At 37.1% G+C, this 24,678-nt stretch overlaps 1 protein-coding gene across 1 annotated transcript in view; it reads right to left on the bottom strand.

Moving 5' to 3' along the window:
* The window catches only part of NAALADL2 (N-acetylated alpha-linked acidic dipeptidase like 2), a 644,640-nt gene that overhangs the window by 347,315 nt on the left and 272,647 nt on the right, over window positions 1-24,678 (bottom strand). The window contains exon 6 of the mRNA XM_075031410.1: window positions 17,827-17,946. Within this exon, the coding sequence (XP_074887511.1) occupies window positions 17,827-17,946 (120 nt within the window). The remainder of the gene's footprint in view (window positions 1-17,826; window positions 17,947-24,678) is intronic.

Raw genomic sequence — 24,678 nt, 5'->3', positions numbered from 1 at the left:
AAAGAAGTTATTAAAAACCTGAGCAATAAATGTTCTTTATAAATTATCAGTACTAATTTCCACTCCTAAGCTCCCCTAGAAATCCCAAAATTAAAAATTTGGCTAGTTTCCATTTTTTTTCATGACTGACATTTCAGCAACGAGAATTTTTTCCACAAGACCTTATTCATGAACTGTGCTACACAAAACACATCATGAGTGTATCTTTCATATGGAACATCAGGGTCTATAGCAAAATATGTAATAAAGCAAAGTACCACTTTACGTATAACTGGGGTACAGCAAAACTGCAGGAAATCTACACAGAAATACAACAGCTGAAAAAGTCAACATTTGCAGCTTTTTCTTCCCACGTCCTTTCTTTTTCACTGTTTTCCACTCAGCACATCAGTAAAACAGAGCTCTGGCTCCTCCTGTGACCTATTGAATAGCCTATTTCACCAAAATGAAATAGTAGAAAGAGCTACATGAAGGAGGTCCAAGGTTGAAGTACTTGATGAGAACAGGAATGGCAGTTGTATTAGTTTGGCAGTCACAAAGCACTACAAAGTCATTCATTCACCATCAGTTAAAAAAACCCAAACAAACCCAAACCAAAATCAAAACCAACAACCCCCAGGCTCTTCTTCAATAACACTAGTACACAATTAGTTCCAGAACATCAATCCAAAATTATGCCCTTGCCTTGTCATAAAAAACGGAGTGAAAAATATAAAATGTGAAAAATATATCCAACTTACTGTCATAAAGATTTTTCATGCAGTGATTAGGAAAGGAAGACCCCAATACCAAAACAAGGTCATAGAATGTGTGGTTAAGAAAGATGAGCTAGTAACGCTATTGCTCCCTGTCACTCTTGTCCTCAACTAGGTCATGGACAGCAGCCACAATAAAGTAATTTTTGTCCTTCTCTGACAATTTCTTGGGGAAGACAAGGAAACACCAAAAGAAAATACCTTTTGAAACCTTGTACGTTAAAACCAAATACAGTTCCCTCTAACGGGCCCACTCAAAAGATTTAGCACCACTTACAGCTCCTAGAACTCCACTAAACTGACTTCTAAATGACATAAACAGAATACTGTAGTTAGAAGATGAATGAAAAAGAAATACAATGAAACTCATGATCAATCAATTTCTGTTACCACTGTTTTCTCTTGAGACAGAACTTTTACTGAAAGTCTTTAAGGCATACACAACTTTACTCTGGGAAACAAACAAACAAAACCCCAACAAAAAATAACCAACAAACCCTGATCAAATAAAAGCTCAAGCACAACACAATGTTATGCTGTAAGGCCATGCAATGAATGAATGGTCTGACACAGAAATGAAGATGACTTTCATATTCCCTGGTGTTTAGCACAAGTTTAGGATTCCATAGAAGATCAAGGAATAGTGCCAAGTTCAGACCAGCATTTTCTCATGCAACCTCTTTGCAAATGAGACAAGGATCAAAACCAGCATAAATAGAACTTTCTGTTCTCACCCGTGAATTCCTTTTCTCTGACAACAGATTGGCAGTGATGACTTATCTTTCTACTTACCATTGCTTGCAACTGGTCAAAAAGATGAAAAGAGAGCCAGTTCAGGGTCACATGGCAAGCTTACTTTTTCATCACTTATTCATGTAAAATGCAACTACATCCATTATATTTAGAATATTTATAGTTACTGAAATCATGGTGTCTAAGTCTGCATTTAATTGCACCAGCTTTACACCAACACGCTCAATTTTAATAATTTCAAACTGATAAGAAACTAAAAGTCAGCCTTTGTAACCTTTTACGTGTCAGTGTCTTCACCCATATAACAAGGGATAGGATGAGAAGAAATGGCTTCAAGTTGAGCCAGGGGAGGTTTAGATTGGATATTAGGAAATATTTCTTCACTGAAAGGGTTATCAAGCACTGGAACAGGCTGCGCAGGGAGGTGCTTGAGTCATCATCCCTGCGGGTATTTAAAAGACATACAGATGTGGCATTTAGGGAAATAGTTTAGTGGTGGACTTGGCAGTGTTAGGTTTATAGTTGGACTCAATGATCTCAAAGTGCTTTTCCAACCTGAACGATTCTATGATTCTATGTGTAGTGAAGCTAATTCTCTCAGGAGATGGAAAAATATCTAATATACATATAAAGGTTATGATTCTTTTTGATAGTAAATGCTAAAGATCTAAACCTAAAATAGACTAAGTACACAAAGAATAGTTAATTGTAGAAGTGGAGACAACTTAGATCAACAGAGAAACAAAGTAATTAATGTCTATCTTTCCAACAAAAGCCTATATGCCATTAGGAGACACCGAATGGCTAAGCAGTTCTGTTAAGATACTTAAAGCAGGATGACAGATGTTTTAAAATCAAATTTACCTTTTTGAGTTTTTGCTAGCATCTACTAACCTGTCCTTTCAGACAAGATTTCTGAAGAGAATGATCTGTTCATGTGACATTCCATGAAGATACTTACTGAGTTTAGAAGGCAGCTCTGACAGCAAAAACCTTCTCTAACACAGCTCAACTCTTTGCACCCCATAAGATAGTCTCTGATTATTAGACAATAACTTAAAACTTCCAAGTCTGCCTTAGAAACATGTACATTAATTTCAGCTCACAGTCACTGCTGGTAAGTTCCAGGCTTACCATCTAAGATCTTCTCTGGATTCAAGTACAAGCATTTGTGTAACTTCTTCTAAGTATTCCCATCTCTGTATAACCCTTCTTTCAGAAACCGTATCAACAAGTTGGTGATGGACAAACGCATTGTACAACAGGGCACTAAGTCAAGAGGTTCTTACTGGTTTCCAGAAAAGGGCATAAGCATGACCTATTACAATGAACTGATTATTTCACCCCAGCTGGAAAAAAAAGTTTTATGACTGACTTCAAAATGAGGGCAGAAAGTCTTGAGAAAAAGCAGTGAAGAGGTCTGCTTTCCAACAATAACCCCAATTTTTTCTATTCTTTAGTCTTGGCACCCTTTAAAACACTTGCTGCTTTGCATTTTTTCTGAAGACTGAGCAATTTTGATAGGGAACAAAATAGCTGTAATTTTGCAGAAGACACTGTTAACTAATGATCAGTCTTCTTGGATTAACCTATTTACTGAGCTGGCCCTTCAAAATAGTCAATAAAGTTATTTTTATTTCTCTATTACACACAGCATTAATCTGGGGGAGATAATATTCTTCAGGAAAAAAAGGCGTTTAAATTTCGTACGCTTCTTTGAAATGTTTTGATTCTGAAACACAATCTTTTGAGAAAGGTATTTTGAATCGCTGATCTCCTAGCAACAGGAAGGCAGCAGAGGTACACACTTGAGATCAGAGATCAGGTGACAATACAAAGTCCAAGAGATCCTCTCAAGCCATCAGTTACACTCACAGTTCTGAATTTACAAATCTGTGATGGATGTAGTTCTCTCCAAATGCTCTCACTGAGCCCCACTTTTGAGATAGATGCAAAAAGAACATATGAACTTTTCTAGGGTCACACAGGTAACCGTGCAGAAGGTGGTTCTGAACTGTACTGATGCTGATGCAATGCTAATAAGCGAATACTTGGAGCAATATACAAACTCCTCTTTAATAATAGGATAACCACTGCTTTATTTGCTTCCAGAAGCAGCAAATGAAGTACATATTAAAAGAGAAGAAATCAGAGAACATACTTGGTTTTTTACTTAAAAAATGTTTTGCCTATGACATCTCTTCCATGTATTTCTGTTCTTTAATATTGCTGAAATTATGGTATATTGCTTATTTATTTAACAATTAACTTCTATAGCCATATGCTTTCTAGGTCTACATGCAGCTTGTGTTGTTCAACTTCATCTATAATACATAAATTTACTAAGAAGTACAGGAGTTCTACTCAGATAGTAGTAAAAGTCAAAGCCATATATTATCACACTTGTATTACTGACATTATCACTTCACATTTTCCTTCTTCCTCTAAATTTCATAAAGTAATAAACTTCATGTATAATCCATCAGCATAAAAATCCCAGATGGTTTCAGCTAGGAAATTGACGTATGTGGATTTCATGATATTTGGCTTTGTCCAAAAATAATTATTAGTAAACTGATTTCCAAAATGAAGGTGTACCATCTGTAATCAAATTGACTGAAACATTAACATGTTACCATTCAACGACTTAAGTCAACACCAGAAGATACAAAAGGAAGCGTTGCTTCCTCTTTAAGGACAAGACACACATCTGCCTTTAAATTTGTTTGGTTTGTTTTCTGAGGGTTTTTTTGGAAGTCTGGGCTTTTTCTGTTTTTTAGTTGGGTTTTTTTTCTGTTTTGGTTTGGGTTTTTTTTTCCCCTCTTGGACTGTAGTTAGAGAATATGGTAATAGCAATGCTAAAGACGTCTTTTTTCCTAGTATTTACAAACATCCTCAGAGGCAAACCAAATCATCATGCAACACACCTTGACCATGAGACACCAACTAGCTTAATTTCAGAAAAAAAGCTTAAAATCTGCTTGGGTGTTATTTAAGGAGCATAGACTTCTGAAGCACTAGTTCTTATTATGCTATTAATCTTGAGGCCAAGAGAAAAAGCTTATCTCTTTCCAAGATCCTCAAAGGGCGAAGACCAGTGTCTAGCACACAGCTGGTACCCTCAGAATTGTATCATTTACTCTGGTCTGTTCGTATGTAGACTGAAGCTGGAATACTTTGTAGGTAGGTTGTTATATCCATTTTTGTTTTGTAAGAAGTGGTAAAGCATTAACAGAGTTTTAAATACATGCTTTCCCAAACGTGCAATTCCATATCAAGAAATCGTAAGTATCTACAAAGTGAAACTCAACACCACGAGATATTGTAGAGGTAAGTATAAACAGGCTCAGAACTGGAATACACCAATTTATGGAATATTCATGATGATAATTAAATGAGTCCAGACACATTCTCCACTTCAGGAAGTCAAAACACCAATGATTGTCATTTTGGGGAAAGCTATGCCAAAAAGAAAAAAACCCAAAACTTTCTACTTGCTTTGTAATTCAGTCTTCCCCTAAGCATGAGCCATGTCAGGTGAGGGTAATCAGGCTGACAGAGGACATTTCTTATGTTATGGTCTCACAGTAAAAGATGGAGAGTTTTTTCTGGTCAATAAGAACTTCTTGACAGAAGACTAAGCAGCCGATCATTCTGGATGAGTGATTGTGCACTTCACCATGACAGTCCATGGTAACAATATTTCAACAATAACAGTACTATGTGATGGCCATGACCTTATCATCATATGAGAGTTTTACCTGAATAAACACCAGACACGGCTTCTCTTGCTAAAGGAGAATTGTTCCTGTAAAACATACTAAGTAACACACTGAAGTATGTTCTTTATATAAAATAAAGTGTGTTTTAAGGTGCTTACATATAAGGCTGTTTTCCTATATTCTTGTGGAGCAAGAGCAGAGTGATAGAAACCTCACTGTATAAAGCTTATCTCTTTACTGAGAAATAAACTTTGTCATATTAACAATCAAGCTAATTTCGACATTAAAATATAAGTTTTCCCCAAATTAAATAATGTACTTTAAGTTTCATTCTGTTTGCTTGCTGAACAGAAGCAGCAAGAAATAGGACATTTAAGCTACTCTTCCCCTGTTACCACTGCTATCACCAAAGCATTGAACAATTCTGCATGGTAGGTCAGAAACAAACCTTATTCTCTGAACCTGTATGCCTTGAAATGACTTCATCTTCAAAAAAAATAAAGCACTTTGAGTGGCAACGTCAAGATTTCATCCTTGTAAGGTTCAGTGAATCTGTACGGCACTCACATCAAAATTCATCCCAGTCAGGTCTACTTGAAAACTATATAAATTAACAAATTATCATGTAAATTAAAATCTCATAGAAAAATTTAAAACTATTTGAGAGACCCCTTTTGCACTTGCAAAGAGTACAAGTTTTCCAGAAAAAAACACATGCAAAAATGTGCAGATGAAAACAAAACGCTGCGGGCATTTGCAAACAGATTATATTTTATATACAATGTTGCAACAAAATAGATTTCTGGGTATGATAGCCTCACATGCATTTTTTTAAGTGCTAAGATCTCAATCTGTCATAATTAGCTGACTTCTGATGAATCGCATTACACTGAAAAGGAACAAAAAGAAAATTAAATAATCTGTAGTGAAAATTTCTCTGCTTTTATCACACTCTGTATTGCCCTTCCAACCCTATTTTGTTGGCTAGGGCAAAAGCCATCTTTTAAAGATGCTCCCCTTAATGCCAAGTGTTAAGCACTGTGCAAATCGGATACTTATGCTATTCTTCAATCTCTCAAAATAAGAAAGATATATATGCACACTGTTTAGAATGGGACTGTTGCTACATATTGTTCTTAGGCAGAAAAAGGAGCCCAGGTCACAATTCTTCTAATGCATTCCAAATGTCTTCCTCGTATCTAATTTTTTAACGTACATGTACAGCACCTTACCACGGAGACAACTTACATTGCCAGGCACAGCAAGAGCCCATAAAGCCTGTGTAAGCCTCAACATTTATCTGATATTGGAAACAGCAGATCCAACGTATCACACATTTACTGATCAACTGCATTGCTAGGAGGGAATTCAAAATTAAGATGGGTTACGTGGTTATTGAGAGACAGTAATCTCTACAGCAGTCAGATGCACAGGACTAATTAATTTCTAATCAGTCATAAAATGTTCTTGAATCTGGAATCCAAGAATAGCCTGAACTAGCAGATTTGAACTTGCCTTTTTTTCTTATACTCTATGACAAACAGGAATGGGACATGGTCAGGTGGTTAAATGGATTAAATGTTATTGTATTTCCTCTGAGATCACAGTAAAAGGCCTGACTGAAATGAGTTGTCAGGTCAGTTCCCCAATGGACATTTTATATCATAAAACCATCACATATAACTGAATACTGATATAAAAGGCAATATAGTCAATTCCCACTCTAGGGAAAACGATGACTGACTTAGAAGTGAAAAATATGCTTCCTTCTTACTGAAAGGGTGGTCTCTCTAGGTCACCTCAAGGTCTCTTCTGAGGCTCCATGGCAAGAGTTCTTATGATGCCTGCATAATAACTTACAGTGGAAAAACATAAATAACAGGTTTGACTGTCAGTGCAGGCACTCCTCCAACCTTCACAAAATGCAAATACTCTGTCCTCTATCTAAAATATTACCTGTATCTAGACATAACTGTGCGCTGTGCTGACAAATCTCAGCCAGTGCACATACTACGATCATTTACAATTACAATGCTATCATCAGCAACACTGTGAGGTTTTTGGTTGGTTTGTTTGTTGTTTTTCTTTAATCCGATGAAGAACCTGATTTTTAGAGAAATGTGAGTGTAAAAGTGATGTGAAATTGGAACTATTAATGAAAAATGTTACTAATTATTATATAGCATCCTAAGGCAACTTAGGAAAGTAGCCCCCGGCAATTTTAACTTAAGGTTCCAGTGGCTGTGATCATGTGACTTTTGTTTTCTTTCCCAAGGAACATCCGGAAGCTCAGGAGTCTTTTTGCACGCAACATCCTGGATCGATCATTTGTATCAAAAAGCATCAAAACCAACTCTTTAAAAAAAATAAAAATCAATCACCATGAATGATCAAAACTCCAAGTATGGAAAATTAACTGCTCTCAGAAAATTGCTTAGAATAAATTCAACACTAAAAAAATCCCAACCAACAAAAAAAAACAACACAAAAAACCATACACAAAACCCAAACCCACTGAAAAACATGAGAATGTAGTAGGATAACACATAAATTAAAGCAAGTTGCCATTTACTTAGAGCTAGGTCTAGATAAAACAAGTTTAACTTTGTTGCACATGTTGCTGTCTGTGAATTATTCACTCAGTCCTAAAGAGAAAATTAAAATGCCCGAGTTCTCGTATTGAAATGCACAATCTTTTCCTGTTAAGTGAAAATATATTTGCTGTGGAAGAATTGCCTTCTGCACAGCAGGTTAGTTTAATGTTTTGGCAATTGAAACAAAATATTCCAAGTGGCTATTGCTGTACTTGCAAAGAGGGTGCCAATTATATTTGTAATGATGGACTTGGTGTTTTTCTTTTCAAATTCATGCACAGGCATCAAGAGGCCCAAACAGTTAAGAGTGAAATTTTGACTTTGGTGTTCTACAGCTTCTTCAGCATTAAAGAAAAAGAAAATGAAAAAATATAATGCTAAAAGCTATCCCCCCACCTCCCCAAATAAAAGACCTCCCAAAATCCTGAGGACAAGCACTTATGTATTTTATTCAGCCATGTTCCACAAAATCCTGCTACAGACGATCTGAAAAGAGTGCATCAAGTAACCCTAGGGAAAACAATAAAAAATGTCCATAGACCATAGAACGTAAAGTATAAAAAACCTAGTTCCACTGATGCCAATGAAAAGGTTGGCTATCAGCATTCAGCAAGACCACATTTCTACTCAAAGTTCTGATCACAACACAAACTGCAGGTGTATTTGAAAGGGCAGAATTCAGATTTTCATACATGAATCAGAAGTGCTGATTTTGTGAACCAGTTCTCACAGATGAGTCTCTAAAGCCACGTAGAACAAATGCAAATCAAACCAAGGTCTGGATCTGACTCTATTTCCTGAACTGTAGAACCAGCTTCAAAGCTATTTCTATTCAGAGAACCCACTGGGTTACTGAACCATTATTTTTCTTAACCGTGTTAACTACGTGTTATAGGATGGATGACAAAAAAAAAAAAAAAAAAAAAGAGCCACAAGGCACGAAAATCATTCTTCAGTTGAGTAAACCTGTGACATCCTGGTTCACCAAATAAAATGCTGATTCTAGGAACAGAACTATTTACTTCTGTAATCTCTTAAATAAAGTTTTACATAATTACTTTGTACAACAATAATGACTTCTGATACCTTTCAAATCAGTTCACAGACATGTAAACAAACCGATTATTAAGAATTACTGTGAAACAAGAAAAAAAAAACCTAAACGAGCATAAAAAGGCCAGAGAATAGTCATAACTTCTTTTTAATAAAACACTAAACCAGTAACTACTACAGAACATGCCGTAGAACTCAAACCCACTACAGAATGAGGGAAGTACTTATAAGACACTTGTTGCCTGAAGAAAGATGACCTTCTCCTCTGGTCACTATTCCAGAAAATAGAAAATAACCCACATGTACAGTACTCATCTGTAATTATCCTTTGCAGAGTTGTTCATGTGGGCGGTTCTGAAGATTAATGGCATTGGCTGTACTGCTTCGCCTAGTCCAGTGGCTGTTACTTTCAAAGAACCAAAAGGCAGATACATCTGTTGTGGCAGGAAGAGATTTTATGTATTCAACTCCTCATCTCTACTCAAAGCTCCTATACCTTCCATTTTCTTTTTCACTTTCTCAGCTGCTGTTGAAATCAAACTATGTAGTGGAAACACGTGAGATGAAAAAAGGCCCAGATAATTTGTCTGTCAGTGGCTCTTTTGTGAAGTCCAAGTTCAACTAATCTGAAGGGCCAGCTCAATTAGCAGGTTGGGTAGAAAAAAATGCCTGCATTCCCTATATAAGCAGCAGAAAAAGTGCCAAGACGCCTTGCAGAGATTTAGATTTTATGATGCCCTGCACACAAGTAGCTGATCAGCTGTGTGGATTTAGGGCTCTGAGGTACAAATTGAGGCAATGGATTTCTTTGCTCAGCTCTGCTTCGAACAATTGCCTCACAGCAAAGCCATTTCACTTGACTTTGCACCATTTATCAGGACATAGCACTCAGACGGTAAATTGGATGATTGCATTTACTACTCACTTTTTAAGGGCTTGATAAAATAGAAAATTATGCTTGGGTTTCACACCTCTAAAATCTGACAAAAGCTTCAGAAGACCCCAGAATGAAATTTTTATGAGTCAGCCATCCTCCATTTTTGAATGGAAGCCACTTACTGTCTCATGCAATTTAAGCCTATTGTACTAAAAGGAGGAGATCTGCTATAAAATGGTCAGCCCTTTCCCTCAGGAAATAGTGATTCATAATGGGAGCTGGACTAATTTTTCAAAGGATGCATTTAATATATGTAGTGAATGTGCAATTAAACACCCAATGGAGTATATGAATATTTAGAATTATTTTCCCAAGAGAAAATTAAGTGTTCACTGTTATTGAAGATAACAGAACTACGTACCCAGTCAAATAGCTAAGAATTCAGTGTTTGATTCAGCAGTAGGACTTCAGGACCTTCTCTACCAATCCGGAAGAGAAAGAAAGAATAGGAACTATAGCTGGGAATACACATATGTCCGCAAAATGGCAATGACTTCTCAAAACATTCAGGGAAAATTCTGTGGCATCAGAAATGCAGAATAATCGATACCTACTTTTGGTCATTAACTTACATGTCCCCTTGTTTACTCTGCTAATAGCACATTTCTCCTTCCATTCAAACAAATCCAGGGTTTTGTAATAGCAAAGGAAATGAGTAACAACCAAGAGTCCTTTTACTGATGCAACCAAAATGTTAATTACTTGAGAATATTGACAAGTTGTGCTACCGTTACACTTCCTTCCAGACATCGTTTGCTCTTCTCCCACCCCACCCCTTACTTATTCTTCATACTGCTTACAGGAGCAAATTACTTTCTCCCATTTATACTGTATCAAGAAGGAATTCTCACTCTTATTTACTGCAGGGCATTTGACTAAAGGGATAAGAGAGCAAATTTTTGTCAACTGTTTCATATTCATCTGGGCAGATACGGATTGGATTTATAAGTGCACTGGCATTGTTTCACTTTTAGGTGGTACAGGTCACAGTACATCATCCTTCAAATGCTGGATTAAGTACGAGGTAAATTGACATGCTCAGTTTAAATTATTCTGTGCAGTAACAGCCTTCTAGGAACTGAACAATAGAGCTCAGCGTGATTTGGTTTCGATCAGCAATACAAAACCACTCTTTTGACTTTTTTTTTTAGTCATTAACTACACATTTCTCAAGTCAGTATCATTTCTCAGTTTTCTCTCCCACAGTACCTCACACAGAGGGGAAAAAAAAAGTATTACAATCGGTACTTTGGGTTTTTTTAAACTATGTTTTAAACTAGGTTTACCAATAAAAAATTAAACTATGACTTCAGGATGAAGCATTAAGTGATAAATCTGTGCAGAGAGACTTGTTTTTTAAAACTTCAGGTAGGTGCACTCAGTGGGCTGGGGGGTGGATTTCTTAGTCACCCCAACACAGAACAACAGATTGGGGATATTGAGGCAGGGTGTCTCCAAGCTTCTCTAATTAGCTATTATGGCTTGTTCCTTCTGTTCAAAGGGACAAGAAAGCACTGTCATCAGTCAAAGCAGGAGGAATGTAATTGACAACTATGTCTACCAAACTCTTAAATTTGATACACTTTCAGATGAAGGAATACCCATGGTCTTTCTTCAAAACAAACATAAATTTTATCAGCAATCACTAAAGAGCAAAATAGCTTGTGCATCATTCCATGAATCACAAAATCAGGAAGAGGTAAATAGGTAACTAAAAGAGTCATTCAAAACACAGGATTGATAGCAGTGTGAAACCTCAATTACATAAACAGCTTTTTGGTATAGTCTGTTGTTCAGTAAGTTTTTTGAAGGCCTTGGTACAGAAGATTTCTACATGGGAAGTAGAGAAAGAAATTAAAAGGGAGCCTTCTTTAGACTGTATTATATCTAACAGATTAAAGCAGCTGTTTGAGGAGAGGGAAGGTTAAGAACATGAGTATGCCAAATCTAATCTTTCGGGGTGGGAAGGAATAAAGAATAACAATAAATGCAACTGATTTGCAGGAAGGGATCTCCTATAAACTCAGGGGAGACAAAGGCTAAGGAAAAAGGACCACAAAGCAACTGGTAGTTCCTTTCAGACAAAGTAAGAACTAGCTTATTTTGTAGGAATATAATTTGGCTAAACAGCAAACTCTGCATCGAGAAATCTGATCATTATCAATCAATCTGAACTCAGTTTATTATTCAAGAGGAACTTTCAGGATTTGGGGAATTGAGAAGAGACTTTAAAAGAATGATAAATTAGAGAAAACCTGAGAAACAGGATGCTATTCAACTGGATATTACCAGATGATCCCTTCAGATCCAGATCTCCACGTCTAGTTTGATATGCTTCTGTAACTTTTACCCATACTACCTATACCTATGGCTCAGATTTTCAGGAAGGGCTTTGGGAGGGGATATGATATCATTAAAAATCCCACAGGACTCACATGGGAAATAGGTATATAAAGACTTTAGGTGCCTTGGAAAAAATTCCATCCTACAAAAAAACACCCCAACAAAAACCAAACCCCAGTGTCCTTAACAATGAAACGTATATAAGGTGTTGAAGTTCCCTAAAAATCATTTTGTTCATTATAGTTTATATATATATGTATTTATATGTGCGCACTGTGTATATATATTCATATATATATACACATACATACACACTTATATGTGTCTATATATACGGAGGGAGAAAGGGATGGAAGGAGAGAGTCCTAGTTAAATGGAGATTTAAAATGTAATTTTCACAGTTATATGTGCTAGCCATAAAAAGTACCAGAGGGAAAGAAATAAACAACGTAGACAGTAGAAAAGTGAAATGACTTTTTCCAAAGTAAACTTATTTAAAACTAACACAGTTATTAAATAGAAGTCTTTTTGCAAATTGCCTTTATTCTGGGAATCTTTAATATTTTCTACTTAGTAAATCCTTATCCGTAAGTGCCTGCCAATAACCTCTGCATAAACATGCTAGCATCCACATTTCTAAACTTTATGACAGTTAAGAAGCAATTTTATGAATATTTATGAAGGCAGTAAATTATTAAAATAAATATAGATATTTACACAGTAGAACAACATCTTCATTTAATGGATGCGGAAAAAATGTTAATATGTGAACATTTTAAAGATGAAGTGGTTTGGCCTTCAGGGCTTTTGTTACTCTATTAAAAGTTAATTTAGGACAGAAATTATGGCTTTTTCTTGAATCCCAACCCCAAAAGATTAAATCACGATCAAGACTCACAACATTTTTCAAAAAACAAATCCAGAGGCTGGATACTGTGCAGTTCTCCCTGAAAAAGACAGACTCCTCTGGCTTCTTTTATGTGCTCACAGTGGTGACATACACTCAGAGGAGCTTTAGGGCAGAGGAGCCAGGTGCTAGTGAGGTGGTTTCATCATTTGTCACCACACATTTTACACTACTAGAATACGTTTCTTGTCTACACACACAGTTGCTATTTCTCAAGAAGATGTTTTACGTCACGAAAGGATTTGCTTAATCACTAGTAATAAATTTCAACATCTTTCCCCACATTTATAGATCCTCCTGATTCAAGCACATCAGGGACTCTACTCTGACCTCCTGTATGTAACTAGCTACTGAAGTTCATCAGTGATCCCAATAACCTGAGTCCACCAAAACACAAATTTTCCTTCTAGCCAGAATACCAGGAGGCAGTCACTTTCAATCTGAAGGCGTGAAGAAGCAAGTATTCTACCTTTTTTAAATGGTAGTTAATTCCAGAAGCTGTGCTTCACTTCTGTTCTACATTTGTCTCATTTCAGCTTTCTCCTTAAGAAAGGTTTTCTTCTTCCTTAATCCAGTGCCCTCTTTATGCAGAACAATCCAGCTTTTACAAGTGTCTCAGACTAGTCACAAGACCCCTTCAGGAGCAGACATAGGCATTTTTCCTTCTGTTAGTTATTCAGCCCTGTGAATTATTCCAGCTAAAGAGAAAGAGATTACTAGCAACATGGCTATGCCACATTAATGCATCATATGAGTACTCCCTGTATGCTTCACTGCTCAGTCTGCTGGCTTAGTTTGAGTTGCTATAGGAAGTTGTCACTCTGGGTGCTGGGAGTAGTAAGATGTAAATTCCCAACCCTTTCAGTTGCATTTGAAAATGACTCTGTCTTTGCCATACTATAACTTGCTCCAGCCCTTGAAGCATTTCTACCATTCTTTTCTCCCGCTTTTAACATTAATTTTATAATAGAGTCTTGCTCCCTTACTGATCTTAATAGTGCCATATCAATGGTAAAACCCCTTTCTAAACCTCCACTCCGCTCTGATTTATACGTACGTTAGTACATATCCCTTTTTTATCTATTCTTTTGATCACAGCAATGTAAAATCTACCTGTGTTTTTTTCCCCAGAGTCAACGCTCTTTTTGATACTTTACCCTGCTATAAAGGTAGGGTCCATGTTCCTTCTTTTTATATGTATAACTTATCATCTTGCTGTAGTAACATATTATTTGAAAAGGTCCAGCTTAAGGGATCGAGATGTGTCTGTGTGGCTCTGCCAGTACTCTAGGAAATGTGCCCACTGCCATAGCCGGTGCCCCTCTTGTCCTGATCAGATACTACATTCTGTTTCAGTGGAACAGAAATACCACACTCCCGATAAAATCTGAAAATCATATTCAATTACAAAAATTACTTAAGGTCAGATTTCTACAAATCTTGTTCTCACAAAGCAGCTTAAATTTATGTACCTTACCAAATTTAATTAGAATTATTCACATTAAGGATTCAACTGCATATTCTAACAGCACATTAACTTCAGGGTTTTCTGCATACTCCAAATTCCTTGTATATTCCAATTCCAAGTTACTCCAAGCTCTGAACCCTGTCCGTTGTTTTCAGTGTGTCTGAAGATATGAGATATGGGCCCAGTCTGAAAGACTGAAAGTAGAAGCTCCAAATTATTTTCAACCTTGATCCTCCCCCAAATATTGTACCCTACCCAATCTCCATAAAATACCAAACTAAACCTCTGGAGCAAACACATTGTCAGAAATACAATTATTTTTCCAAATATTCAAATCTCTATCACTTGGGCTTATTTCTATTAATTACCCCCTTGTACATCAAGCTGTTTTCTACCAGCACATACTACTTTCTGTTCATGTGATGCAAAGACTAAAGAAATGTTGTTCAGTTTTCATGGTGAGTTTTCAGCCAGCAGCAGTTTATTATTTCTTTCAGGCTTTTTCCATTGGATTCAATATGGAGAGAAAGAGCAGTTCAGATTTAAAAAAAAAAAAGGGCAAATTAAAAACACAAAAGGGGAAAATAGGAAAAATGCATGAAAAGCAGCAGTTGATGATGGCAGTGAAAGAGAGGCAACAAGCATACCCATGCAAGGGAAAATGCAAAGCTGAAAAACAGAGAGATGATCAGAAACTCTGTTACGAAGGTGAAACCTCGGTGCAGGATCTATAAAAATAAGACCCAAATCCAGAGTGAGATATTTGTATAATATAAAGTAATAATAATGAGAAATTAAAGAATATTAAAATGTGAAAAATACAAGTTAAATACAGAAGTTAGAAAGAAAACCAATTAAAAAATATATATATATAGCAACAGCTCTGTTATGAACTAGTGTTTTGTTTTAATGTGATGTAAAACCAAGCACGTGGAAGACAGAGATAAGGAAAACATAGGCTGAGGGAAGTATCTGCTGAAACAGAAATGTAAGACTCAGTAAGTACAGAAACATAAACATTAGGGGGAAAAAAAATACAAAAAGTGGATTCAGTAGCAACATACTGGGCCCCTTTAAACCAACATGACTTGCTGTTTAAGGCAATCTTTCTCTTTCACTTCAAATGTTCCTTATGAAAGAAGAATCTTTTTCTGATATCTTCCCACATATTTTCTCCTACTTTTAATAGCTTGCAATTATTTCACAGCCAAAGAGACCCAATTTATATTCTTTAAAAAAAAAAAAGTTTACAACCTCAAAAAGAAGAATTAACAAATAAAGGGCAAACTTCCTACCTGCGTGAGCAGAATACAAGAAATAGGTTTGGGGAGTTGTATTTTTAGCTCAGAACCCAAGCATGCCTTTGAAGTCAATCTCCTGATCGTACCACACTTTGGTTCATATTGTGTAACAGACTCTGAACATGCAAAATGGATTCCTTTGGAAGAGCAGATGAGCACCAGAAGTGTGGCTAATACACCTCAGCCACCAATTAGTATTTACTTCTTGGGACCAGAGTACAGCCAACCCAAACGAAATGTTCCCGAGATGGGCCCTGTCCTCAGCATCAATTGTTTCGCGCTACTCCTTCAGGCTGCACCACTTGCTAATTTAGACACAGCAAGCGCTCAGAGGAACACAAATTAAATTTGTAAAAAGTCTACCTCATAGACACTTTAGACAGTACTATTACAGCAAACTTTGCATCTTTTATCAAATTCCTACTTTATGAGCCCAAATTGCTATTTCATTATTTTTGTCAGCTAGTGGTGAAATGCCATATAAGATCTATTGGTGGAAAGGATGCACAACAGCCAAGTTCCAACAATGGTAACTGAGCTTTCACGGGTGTAATTAGATTGCATCTAAATAATTCAAATAAACAGCTAAAGCTACTCCATTGAAAATGGCATTTTTATTGAGACAAATATTATTCCTAAAGAAAAAAATATTAAGTGGTTATTTTCTGAACCTGTGTTGTGGTCCTGATTGTGCTTTCTATGGCCGACAGAGCAGATCCTGATTCTCTTAATTATAAGATCCGGAGTTACTGTTCTTTTATAATTGCTTTTGTGAATTGGGAATGAATTGTTTAAATATTTATTGGGCTAGTGTATTTTCTGAAAGGCAAAACAGCATTTGTGTTTATAAAATATTTGCAACAAAAGGCAGTTTCTTGACATTTAGAGTTTAAACGTGGTTTATATGTTGAGTCTATTATGTCTAACGTACAAGTGGACTAGTGAGCTCCATCTCTGTGCTCTCTGCCAGCGTTGGAGTAGGAGGAGAAAGAACAGACAAACACATAACCACGTACACTCCTCCCCACACATAGCTGCAACCAAAGAAAAAGGAAGGAGGGAGTGGAAGAAAAAAACGGTTCTCGTTCTGAACTGCTGGTAACCCATCCATAGACCAGTAAATCCTCGTGATTTTACAGGAGTGACTGACCATTGATGGCAGGGGGAATAAATGCCTGTGTGTGTATCTCGGGGTAGTCTGCTTACACATTTTACCGCAGATGTAAATGCTGTTTTCCAACTCACGGTCCCTTTCTTCCCTCTGAGGCGGTTAAGGACAGCAGAAAGAACCAAGAAGGCACCTTGTCCGCAGAGCAAGGCTAGATTATGCGATGATGAAATCACATTACGATGTCATTTCTTAAACAAATCCATAAGCTACACAATGTTAGTCCTCCTATAGTGTATGCTACTGGTTACAACCTTGCAACCTCAGTGCTTGCAGCAGCACATCCGCAGCAAGGCCCAAAGCGCTGAGCTGTGGACACAACCCAGGGGGACTGGCAGGACTCACACAAGCCTGACATCAGATGAGCGCATACTGTGCTCTGCCTCCTTCTCCAGCAAACTCAAACTACAGCCAGCAAGCCAAGTACTACACACAACTATGCAGAAACAAAAGATTCCAGTGTGGTGTTATATGTACATTTTTTAAGCAGACAGAGATCCAGCTATCCCTGATCTTGGTTGCCCCCCCCCCCCCCCCCCCCCGCTTTATTATTTCTTTTATGGATTTCTTTACTTGCCAAAAGGCTTATAGTACACCTAGAGAAAATAGGCATACTACTGGGGCACTGGAAGATATGCAGCGAAATAAATAACTGTAACACATAAAAGGCACCGCAGACCGACGTGGCTAGTATTAAGGAAGAATCTGAACGCCAGTAAATCCTGACTTATTGGGATAGAACAGGAAAGTCCTTGCTTTGGTATTCTGAAACTGAAAAAAACCCAAAAAATAATTCAGCTAAAGCGCAACAAGCATTTCACTAACCTTATAAAGCAAAGGTGATTGTCCTAGCTTCAAAAGTGCAATTTTTTTGGTCACGTTTGTAATGGCTTGAATCCGTATCAAGTCTTCCACGGTCCCATACTGTATATCAACAAGTTCTGCCTGCAAAGAGAAGGCAAAGTTCAGGTTACATCTATAAGCATGCATCACTGAGGGTGCTCCTTCCACAGAAACAAAGTTGTTTGCGTAAGTACAAGCACTTGAGCAGAGTTCTGCAATTACCTTACCCCCACTTCCTAATCAGGAATACGTGTAATACCAAAGAGCTTGAGAATTCAATCTGACAGATTATTTTATATCTTTGCAGTTTTCATCAGCTGTGATAAAAATCCAATGTTTTTTTGGCACTGGTTATAATAAGCGGTGCTGATTCTGATGAGAAGGTCCCCTCGTTAGCTACAGGAATGTACTTAAAACCATGTAATGGATACTAACTCACCTCTGTTAATTTTCTTAAAAGGAATTAGTCTTGTAAAGCATTTCAGAAAATGAGGGAATGATTATACTGGTCACTTATGAAAATACACAGATAATACATACTCTACCAATATATAGTTTTATCATTCAGTCTCATATGATTCCTGAGCAGCCTGCCTTAACTATTGTAGTATTTTCTTATACATCCATCAGTTATCCAAGCACTATACTCCAATAACCATAGTGATAACAGACTACATTGCTCTGATGCATAAACCTTTCTATTAATACACATTTTTAAATAATTTAGAGTCACTTCTAACTAAATTAAAAGCATTTAGGGCATGAAGATCTTCAGCTCTTCAGTTAGGACACTGCAAGAATATGTAGTAAAGGTCTAAGTTATTATTAAATGTCAAGCATTGGCAGTGATGGAAAATAGTTCAAGATGTGTTTGTGACTGTGTGCTCCCCCCCACCCCAACCTGACCTTTATTTCCCGTAACCCTGCCCAAGTGATAACCACCAGTGGCGGTCGTAACGGATGCGTCCAGCTCAAAGTGGATTCGGGAGAGACAGAGAACACCACAGTAGCTGAGGGCTAGTTAAGCATGTGACAACCAAAATACGGCTTGTACGCAAGTATGACTATAAGTCAATCATCTTACTCCATAATTAGTGGATAGCCCAGGGCCCGCTGAGCTCTCCTGCACAGCAGCAGGCTGCACACTAGGATCTCCCCTTGAGTAGGGACATCTCTCAAGGCAGCTACTCCTCGAGGTTGAGACAATCCTTATCATGTCAGATACCCAGTAAGTGAATGAGGAATAAGCATGCTGAAACTCTAAAATCTTAGCTAAGTGATATAAAGGACCAATTGCGCATATAGGCATAAACCGTTGACCAAGTCTGGGACTAATTCTGGATCCAGCCGCACCTAGACTCCTCTCTGAGAAGGAGTTTAGAATGCAAGGGTGTCTTTTCTGAATCTCATGACAATGGGAGGGTCTCCCTGACAGTTTTGTCTGACCCTGTCCTCTATGCAGTAAATAATCAAGTATACCTTGCCATCGAATCTCATTAAATCACTGTCACGTTTACCACTGAACTTTGTTAACTCACTGTTTTATATCAATAAAATATATTGTTGCTTCTGTCTTGTGAGTGAAGTGCATCATTCCATCCTCAACAGTGTTTTCAAGGATTTTATATATATATATATAATTTATGAATGACCAAGGGCATTTTTCTCACACATTTACAGCAATAAATTCTGGCGAAGACCAAGTATGAGGATAATCAGTCTGTACATTATTATTTTAGAATGTTATGAAGCTCTCAGGACATCACCAAGGACATTCTGGAACCTCTAACAGCATTCACAAAAAACACAAATACAAGAAGACACAAGAATATTACATGAGTGTTTAAAAATTAAAATAAGCAGAGCAGTACAAGATTTCAGTTCAGTTTTGGTAACTTAAGTATGGATTCATTGCCAAAGGCAACAGTTCTGATTTTAGGCATCTCTACGCAAACCATTTAAATCCTAACAACAGCTGTTCGGGATATGTATGTAGGATGTGTGAAATTTTACTAGATTCTTGAACATGGGTATTTTAGGAAAATATTTACCCTTCTACAACTGTATCCGAGTATTTTATCTGAGTTTGCACCTCAACGTTTAATTCATACAAAAAATTTGCCAAGGTTCCTGTCTTCTTAAATTTTTAAGTTAACAGGATCCTAAGTCTATAACATGTCATCAGTTGTATATAAACCGAGTATTTAGAAAGGTCAGCCAAAGTTATAAAACATTTCTGTAACAGGAGAACATCAGATTTAACACCAAATACTGAAATGTAGGAAGGGAAAATCTTGCACTTCATACAGTTTCTTCTGAAATATGTGGGGGTTTTAATATCTAAAGAACTTGAAAACTATTTCATAAGAAAACTCAAGTGGTGACTACACGTTGAAATCCAATAAAAGTTTTTTCCTGTGTGATCATTGTATTTGAAAAGTACGATAAAATCAAGTGAAGAAGTTTTTACACTAGTGGAAGCTATTTTATCTAATCTGATGCGTCTGGTTATGAAGAGTTCATCCCAAATGAGGAAAGGGTATTAAGCAGTGTACTTCCTTGAAGCTGACACAAATTTTACCTCATTAGGTAGATCTCAGCTTTTTTTTTAATTTGTACCCACAGACATGTCAATAGATACACTTTAGTGCAATAATTATTGGGTTCTCAAAAGTCTTACAGCTTGAGAGGTTGTATCTAGGCTGATTTCCTTTGGATCCAATGCCTTTCCCACTTATCCTCAAGCAAACTGAAAATCAGAGCTTTCATCATTCGTATAAGAGAAACTACACTGAATTTTCCTGAGGCAAAATCAATACGCAAAGACATAACATAATGAAGTATCAAACCATTTGCTTCCACAGTATGCCTGTGTGAAAATGAGATCCCTGCCCATCTTCATTCATGCGCTTCCTCTCTTCACAGCATTTTTGCTAGCTGCTCCTCCAAGGTGCTATCCGCCACTCTGTACATGACAAAACTACGTGTTTGCACAATTATTAATGCACTTAGCAACTGCCCTTGGATGTTCTTAGTTAATTTATGGACGCAAACTGCATCTTCGAGAGCTGCTCACCCGTCTTTCCCAGGCAACATGAGAGCTCAACAAGAGCAGGCTGAATAAAAGGCCCTACAAAAGCAGAACTCATTTTTTAATTATGTGAGAACCAGAACTTGACTCCCTGCTGCCCTAAACACTCTGCAAACCATGTTCTTTGCTCCATATGTTAAAAGTAAGCCCCAATGCCAAAGCCATTAAACACATTCATACATTGAGAGTACATGTAAGAAGTCATTACGTAATGAAAAAGCAGCTGGGTATAATATAACAGAGAGTTACATGTGCTTTCATTACACATCTTCCACATGAAGGATATGTCAAAGCTCAATGTATTAGAAGTCTGTCTTTTGCACTTGCCTGAAAATAAGTATGACCTATGCCTCTTGTTACTGTCCAACTTTAGGGGTACTTGCACACTTACATTTCACTGTGACTTCAAAGCGGTTCTCTTCTCATCACAAATAATTTCACCTTTGGGGGAACCAAGGGTAAAAATATTGCACATGCCTACCAAAGTAAGTTATCACATCCTGGTAACATCGCATACAGCCTTGCAGCTGGAGGCTTGCACAGCTAATCTCAGATCTAACTTCAGTTAAAACAACGAAAAAATGGAATAAAATCCTCTCCTGAGCAAAACTGCACATGGCTCCTCCCCTCCCAAATGAAGTCACCAACTCGCTGGAAGAGTTTAGAACAAGGTCATAACATTTTGGCAGTACAGTCCAGAAACTAATAGGTAAACAATAAATTGTAACAATAGTTTAAAAAATTATTCCTACTCCTTCCTTTCATCTACACTTCAATACTTTAGTGAAATTTGTAACAAAAAGCAAAATATTCTGTGCTACTTAATAAAAACATCTCATCAAATACAGTACAGCAACACCAGCTCAGACTAGTCAGTTTTGTTTTTATTTAATACACTGGGGCTCAACTAATTGGACCCTTCACTTCTTGCATAAAATAAAACATTGAAAAAATAAACCTTTAAAATAATGTTAAAGAACCCTATTGAATCCAAAGAGTGCTACCCTCTCAGTAATCCACCGAGAAATTAACAGTCCATTTATGTTCCATGAAGTCCTGTTTTACCCACAACATTCCTAACATCTCAAAAAATGAATAAAGATTACATTTTCTATTCTCTCTTTTTTTGAAATGCTTACAACATGACATAATCCTCGTTTTACACATTTCAGATTTTAAAAAAGCAAAATACCCCACCCCCAAATACCCATATTCGATAAACTGCTTTCCTTTGGCAGGATAATTCTGTTCAAAAACAAAAGAGAACTCATCCTTTTATCAGGTGCCGAAAAAGAGCACTTGTGTACTTGGTTTAGATATGCAAGGGTAAATCCTCTTACCCTAAAACTGGGAAACTGCTAAAGAATGAGTTGTTTTATCCACTTGAATTGGGTACTTACTCTTCGAATTGTTTCATGCTATGCCGTTTGAAAGATATGACTATTTAGGAACAAATTGCAATGTGCAATATGGAGTTCAGTAGTACTCCCCCATGCATGAAATGAAGTAGGGGTAGGTAATAAACCAATCATTTTTAGAAAAAGTAATTATTTTATGTTAGACTTATTCTTAGTTTCTAAGTCCCTAGATGACGCTCAATGAGTTGTGAATATTCTATCTTAAAAACTATGATAAAATCCCCCCAAAACATTAAAGGCAAGCACTCTGAAAATGCCACAATCAAGACAGTCAATGATCTTTTCCCAATTTCTTCTACTTATCTTCCAAATGAAAGAGAATAAAACAGCATACTTCATCCAGTCATGGACGAAAAAGAGTAAGACAGGTCTTGGAAAGGAAAAGTATGAATAACTTCATGAAGCAGGTGGCAGCTGAGGTCTTGAAGATGCCGGATACTATTTTAAAACTTTGCTTTCTTTGGAAATGCTGAGGCAATTTAAAAAAAAAAAAGATAGTTTAAATAGGTCAAAAATAATAATGGAAATATTTTTGTCATATCTCATTGTTATCATTCAGTCCACTTGAATGAGGAAAGGAATTTAATAATAGCATTATACATCTGCATCCAATACACTGGCTAAGAAACAGATTGTGGCTGATTTGCCAGGGGCACCCAAGACAGGAAAAAGATTAAGGGAAAAACCCACAGCAAAAAAAAACCTCAAAGCCAGTACACCCAGGAAGAGATGTTTCTCACAAGCACCAAAATGCAGATGGAGTCAGTGCAGATCAGAAGGTAGCTCTTAAATGCGGTTGCTCTACCTATCAAGGCTGGGAATCCCAGGGTAGAAAAGCGCCACACCTAAGCACCTAATTTTACTATTATTTCTTAAGAAAATACATTAAGGTCAGTACTGAGCAATCGCAATGAAATCTTATCTGAAAGGTGTAAACTTATGCAGAAAACAATACCAGAAGTAGCACGCAGAATGGCTGTGGTGAAAAATCTTCTCAATATTACCTGTTGTTAGTGCCATAGTTCAGTAACCTCAAATTATGAATGTATTTTATCAAATACCAGTCTGTTGATTCATATTAATGAACAGCTTCTGCTTCTATTTGGGAGGTCAGGACCATAGAAGCCGCAGCTGTGAAAATGATTGATATTCAGTAGCAAAGTCTAGCTCATATTCTTGCCAGTTCTGACCCCCCGCACCAAAAGAGTGTCAGAAATGGATGACCTAAAGAAACTCCAAGTATCAAAGAAAACTAAATATTAAATGCCATGTATACAATATATTTAAGATTGCTTATTCCTCAGGATTAGGACAATTTCTCCAAAAAGCACATATGTAATTCTAGAAGCATCAACCCCTCAGTTCTGTGGCCGTTCAAGGCTTACTACATCCCCTTCTGCCGTTCAAGTCCATGCCCTTTATTTGTCCTTCAACATGCAGCTACTATTTTCAGGTTGTTCACAAAATAAAGGTAACAGAAACATCCAATGCATGATCAATCACAAGTAAATAACCTTCAACTAGTCATCCTGCCTTAAGTAAAAACTCCAAAATATATTTGCAAATTGTATCTGAGAACACGGCAGTCTGCAATCAGGACATGAGGCTAACTTTAATTAAACACTTCACTATAATTTATTCGCACAGCTCTGAAACTGAGGCTGAAGGCACCATTCAGCAGAGCATAAAAGTAAGCTCAGCTTTGATCTACAGCCAGCTTGGACATGAACAAACGCGAAGAAAGCTGCAAACATAAAACTAGCTCTTCTCTAAAATTAGAGAAAAGGAAGAAAGAAAAAGGCAGATAATGGAGCTGTGCCCAAATATGCCAAATCATTTATTGGTGTAAACTCTGCTACGCTTTCAGACAGGAGCTGCTGCTCCCATTTCAGCCAAAAGCATCCCTCCAATAATCAGGGAACCACAGCTGTCTCCCTGCGGTTGCTACCACCCAAGCCTCCTTCGTTGTCGTATTGAGCATGCCAGAGAAAATAAACAGCCACAGCCGTTTTTATATACTTACTGTATTTCTACAGAAACGATAATATTCAAAGTTACCTTTCAAACTTTGTCCTTCACTTGGTTCCAGGCAAAAAGAGGGACCTTCCATGTCTGTGGGTTTTGTGGCACGCATCTGGTGACTGTCTCTAGTTCAGTTGAAGTGCTGAAGGTTGAACTAAGAAAGTAATGTGCCTAACTATTGATTCCTTTGACAGTAATCACACTGGGTATGAGCAGGATCAGTCAGCCTGTTCCTTCATGGTTAGGACTCACTGAAGCCTAGTGCAGGTGCACCAAGTTTTATTTTCTGTTTTATTTTGCTAG

The sequence above is a fragment of the Buteo buteo genome, chromosome 7 (genome assembly GCF_964188355.1).
Source record: "Buteo buteo chromosome 7, bButBut1.hap1.1, whole genome shotgun sequence".
In the NCBI taxonomy this organism is placed as follows: domain Eukaryota; kingdom Metazoa; phylum Chordata; class Aves; order Accipitriformes; family Accipitridae; genus Buteo; species Buteo buteo.
The sequence above is the reverse complement of the archived record's forward strand: the minus strand, read 5'-3'. Positions and strand labels throughout refer to the sequence as shown.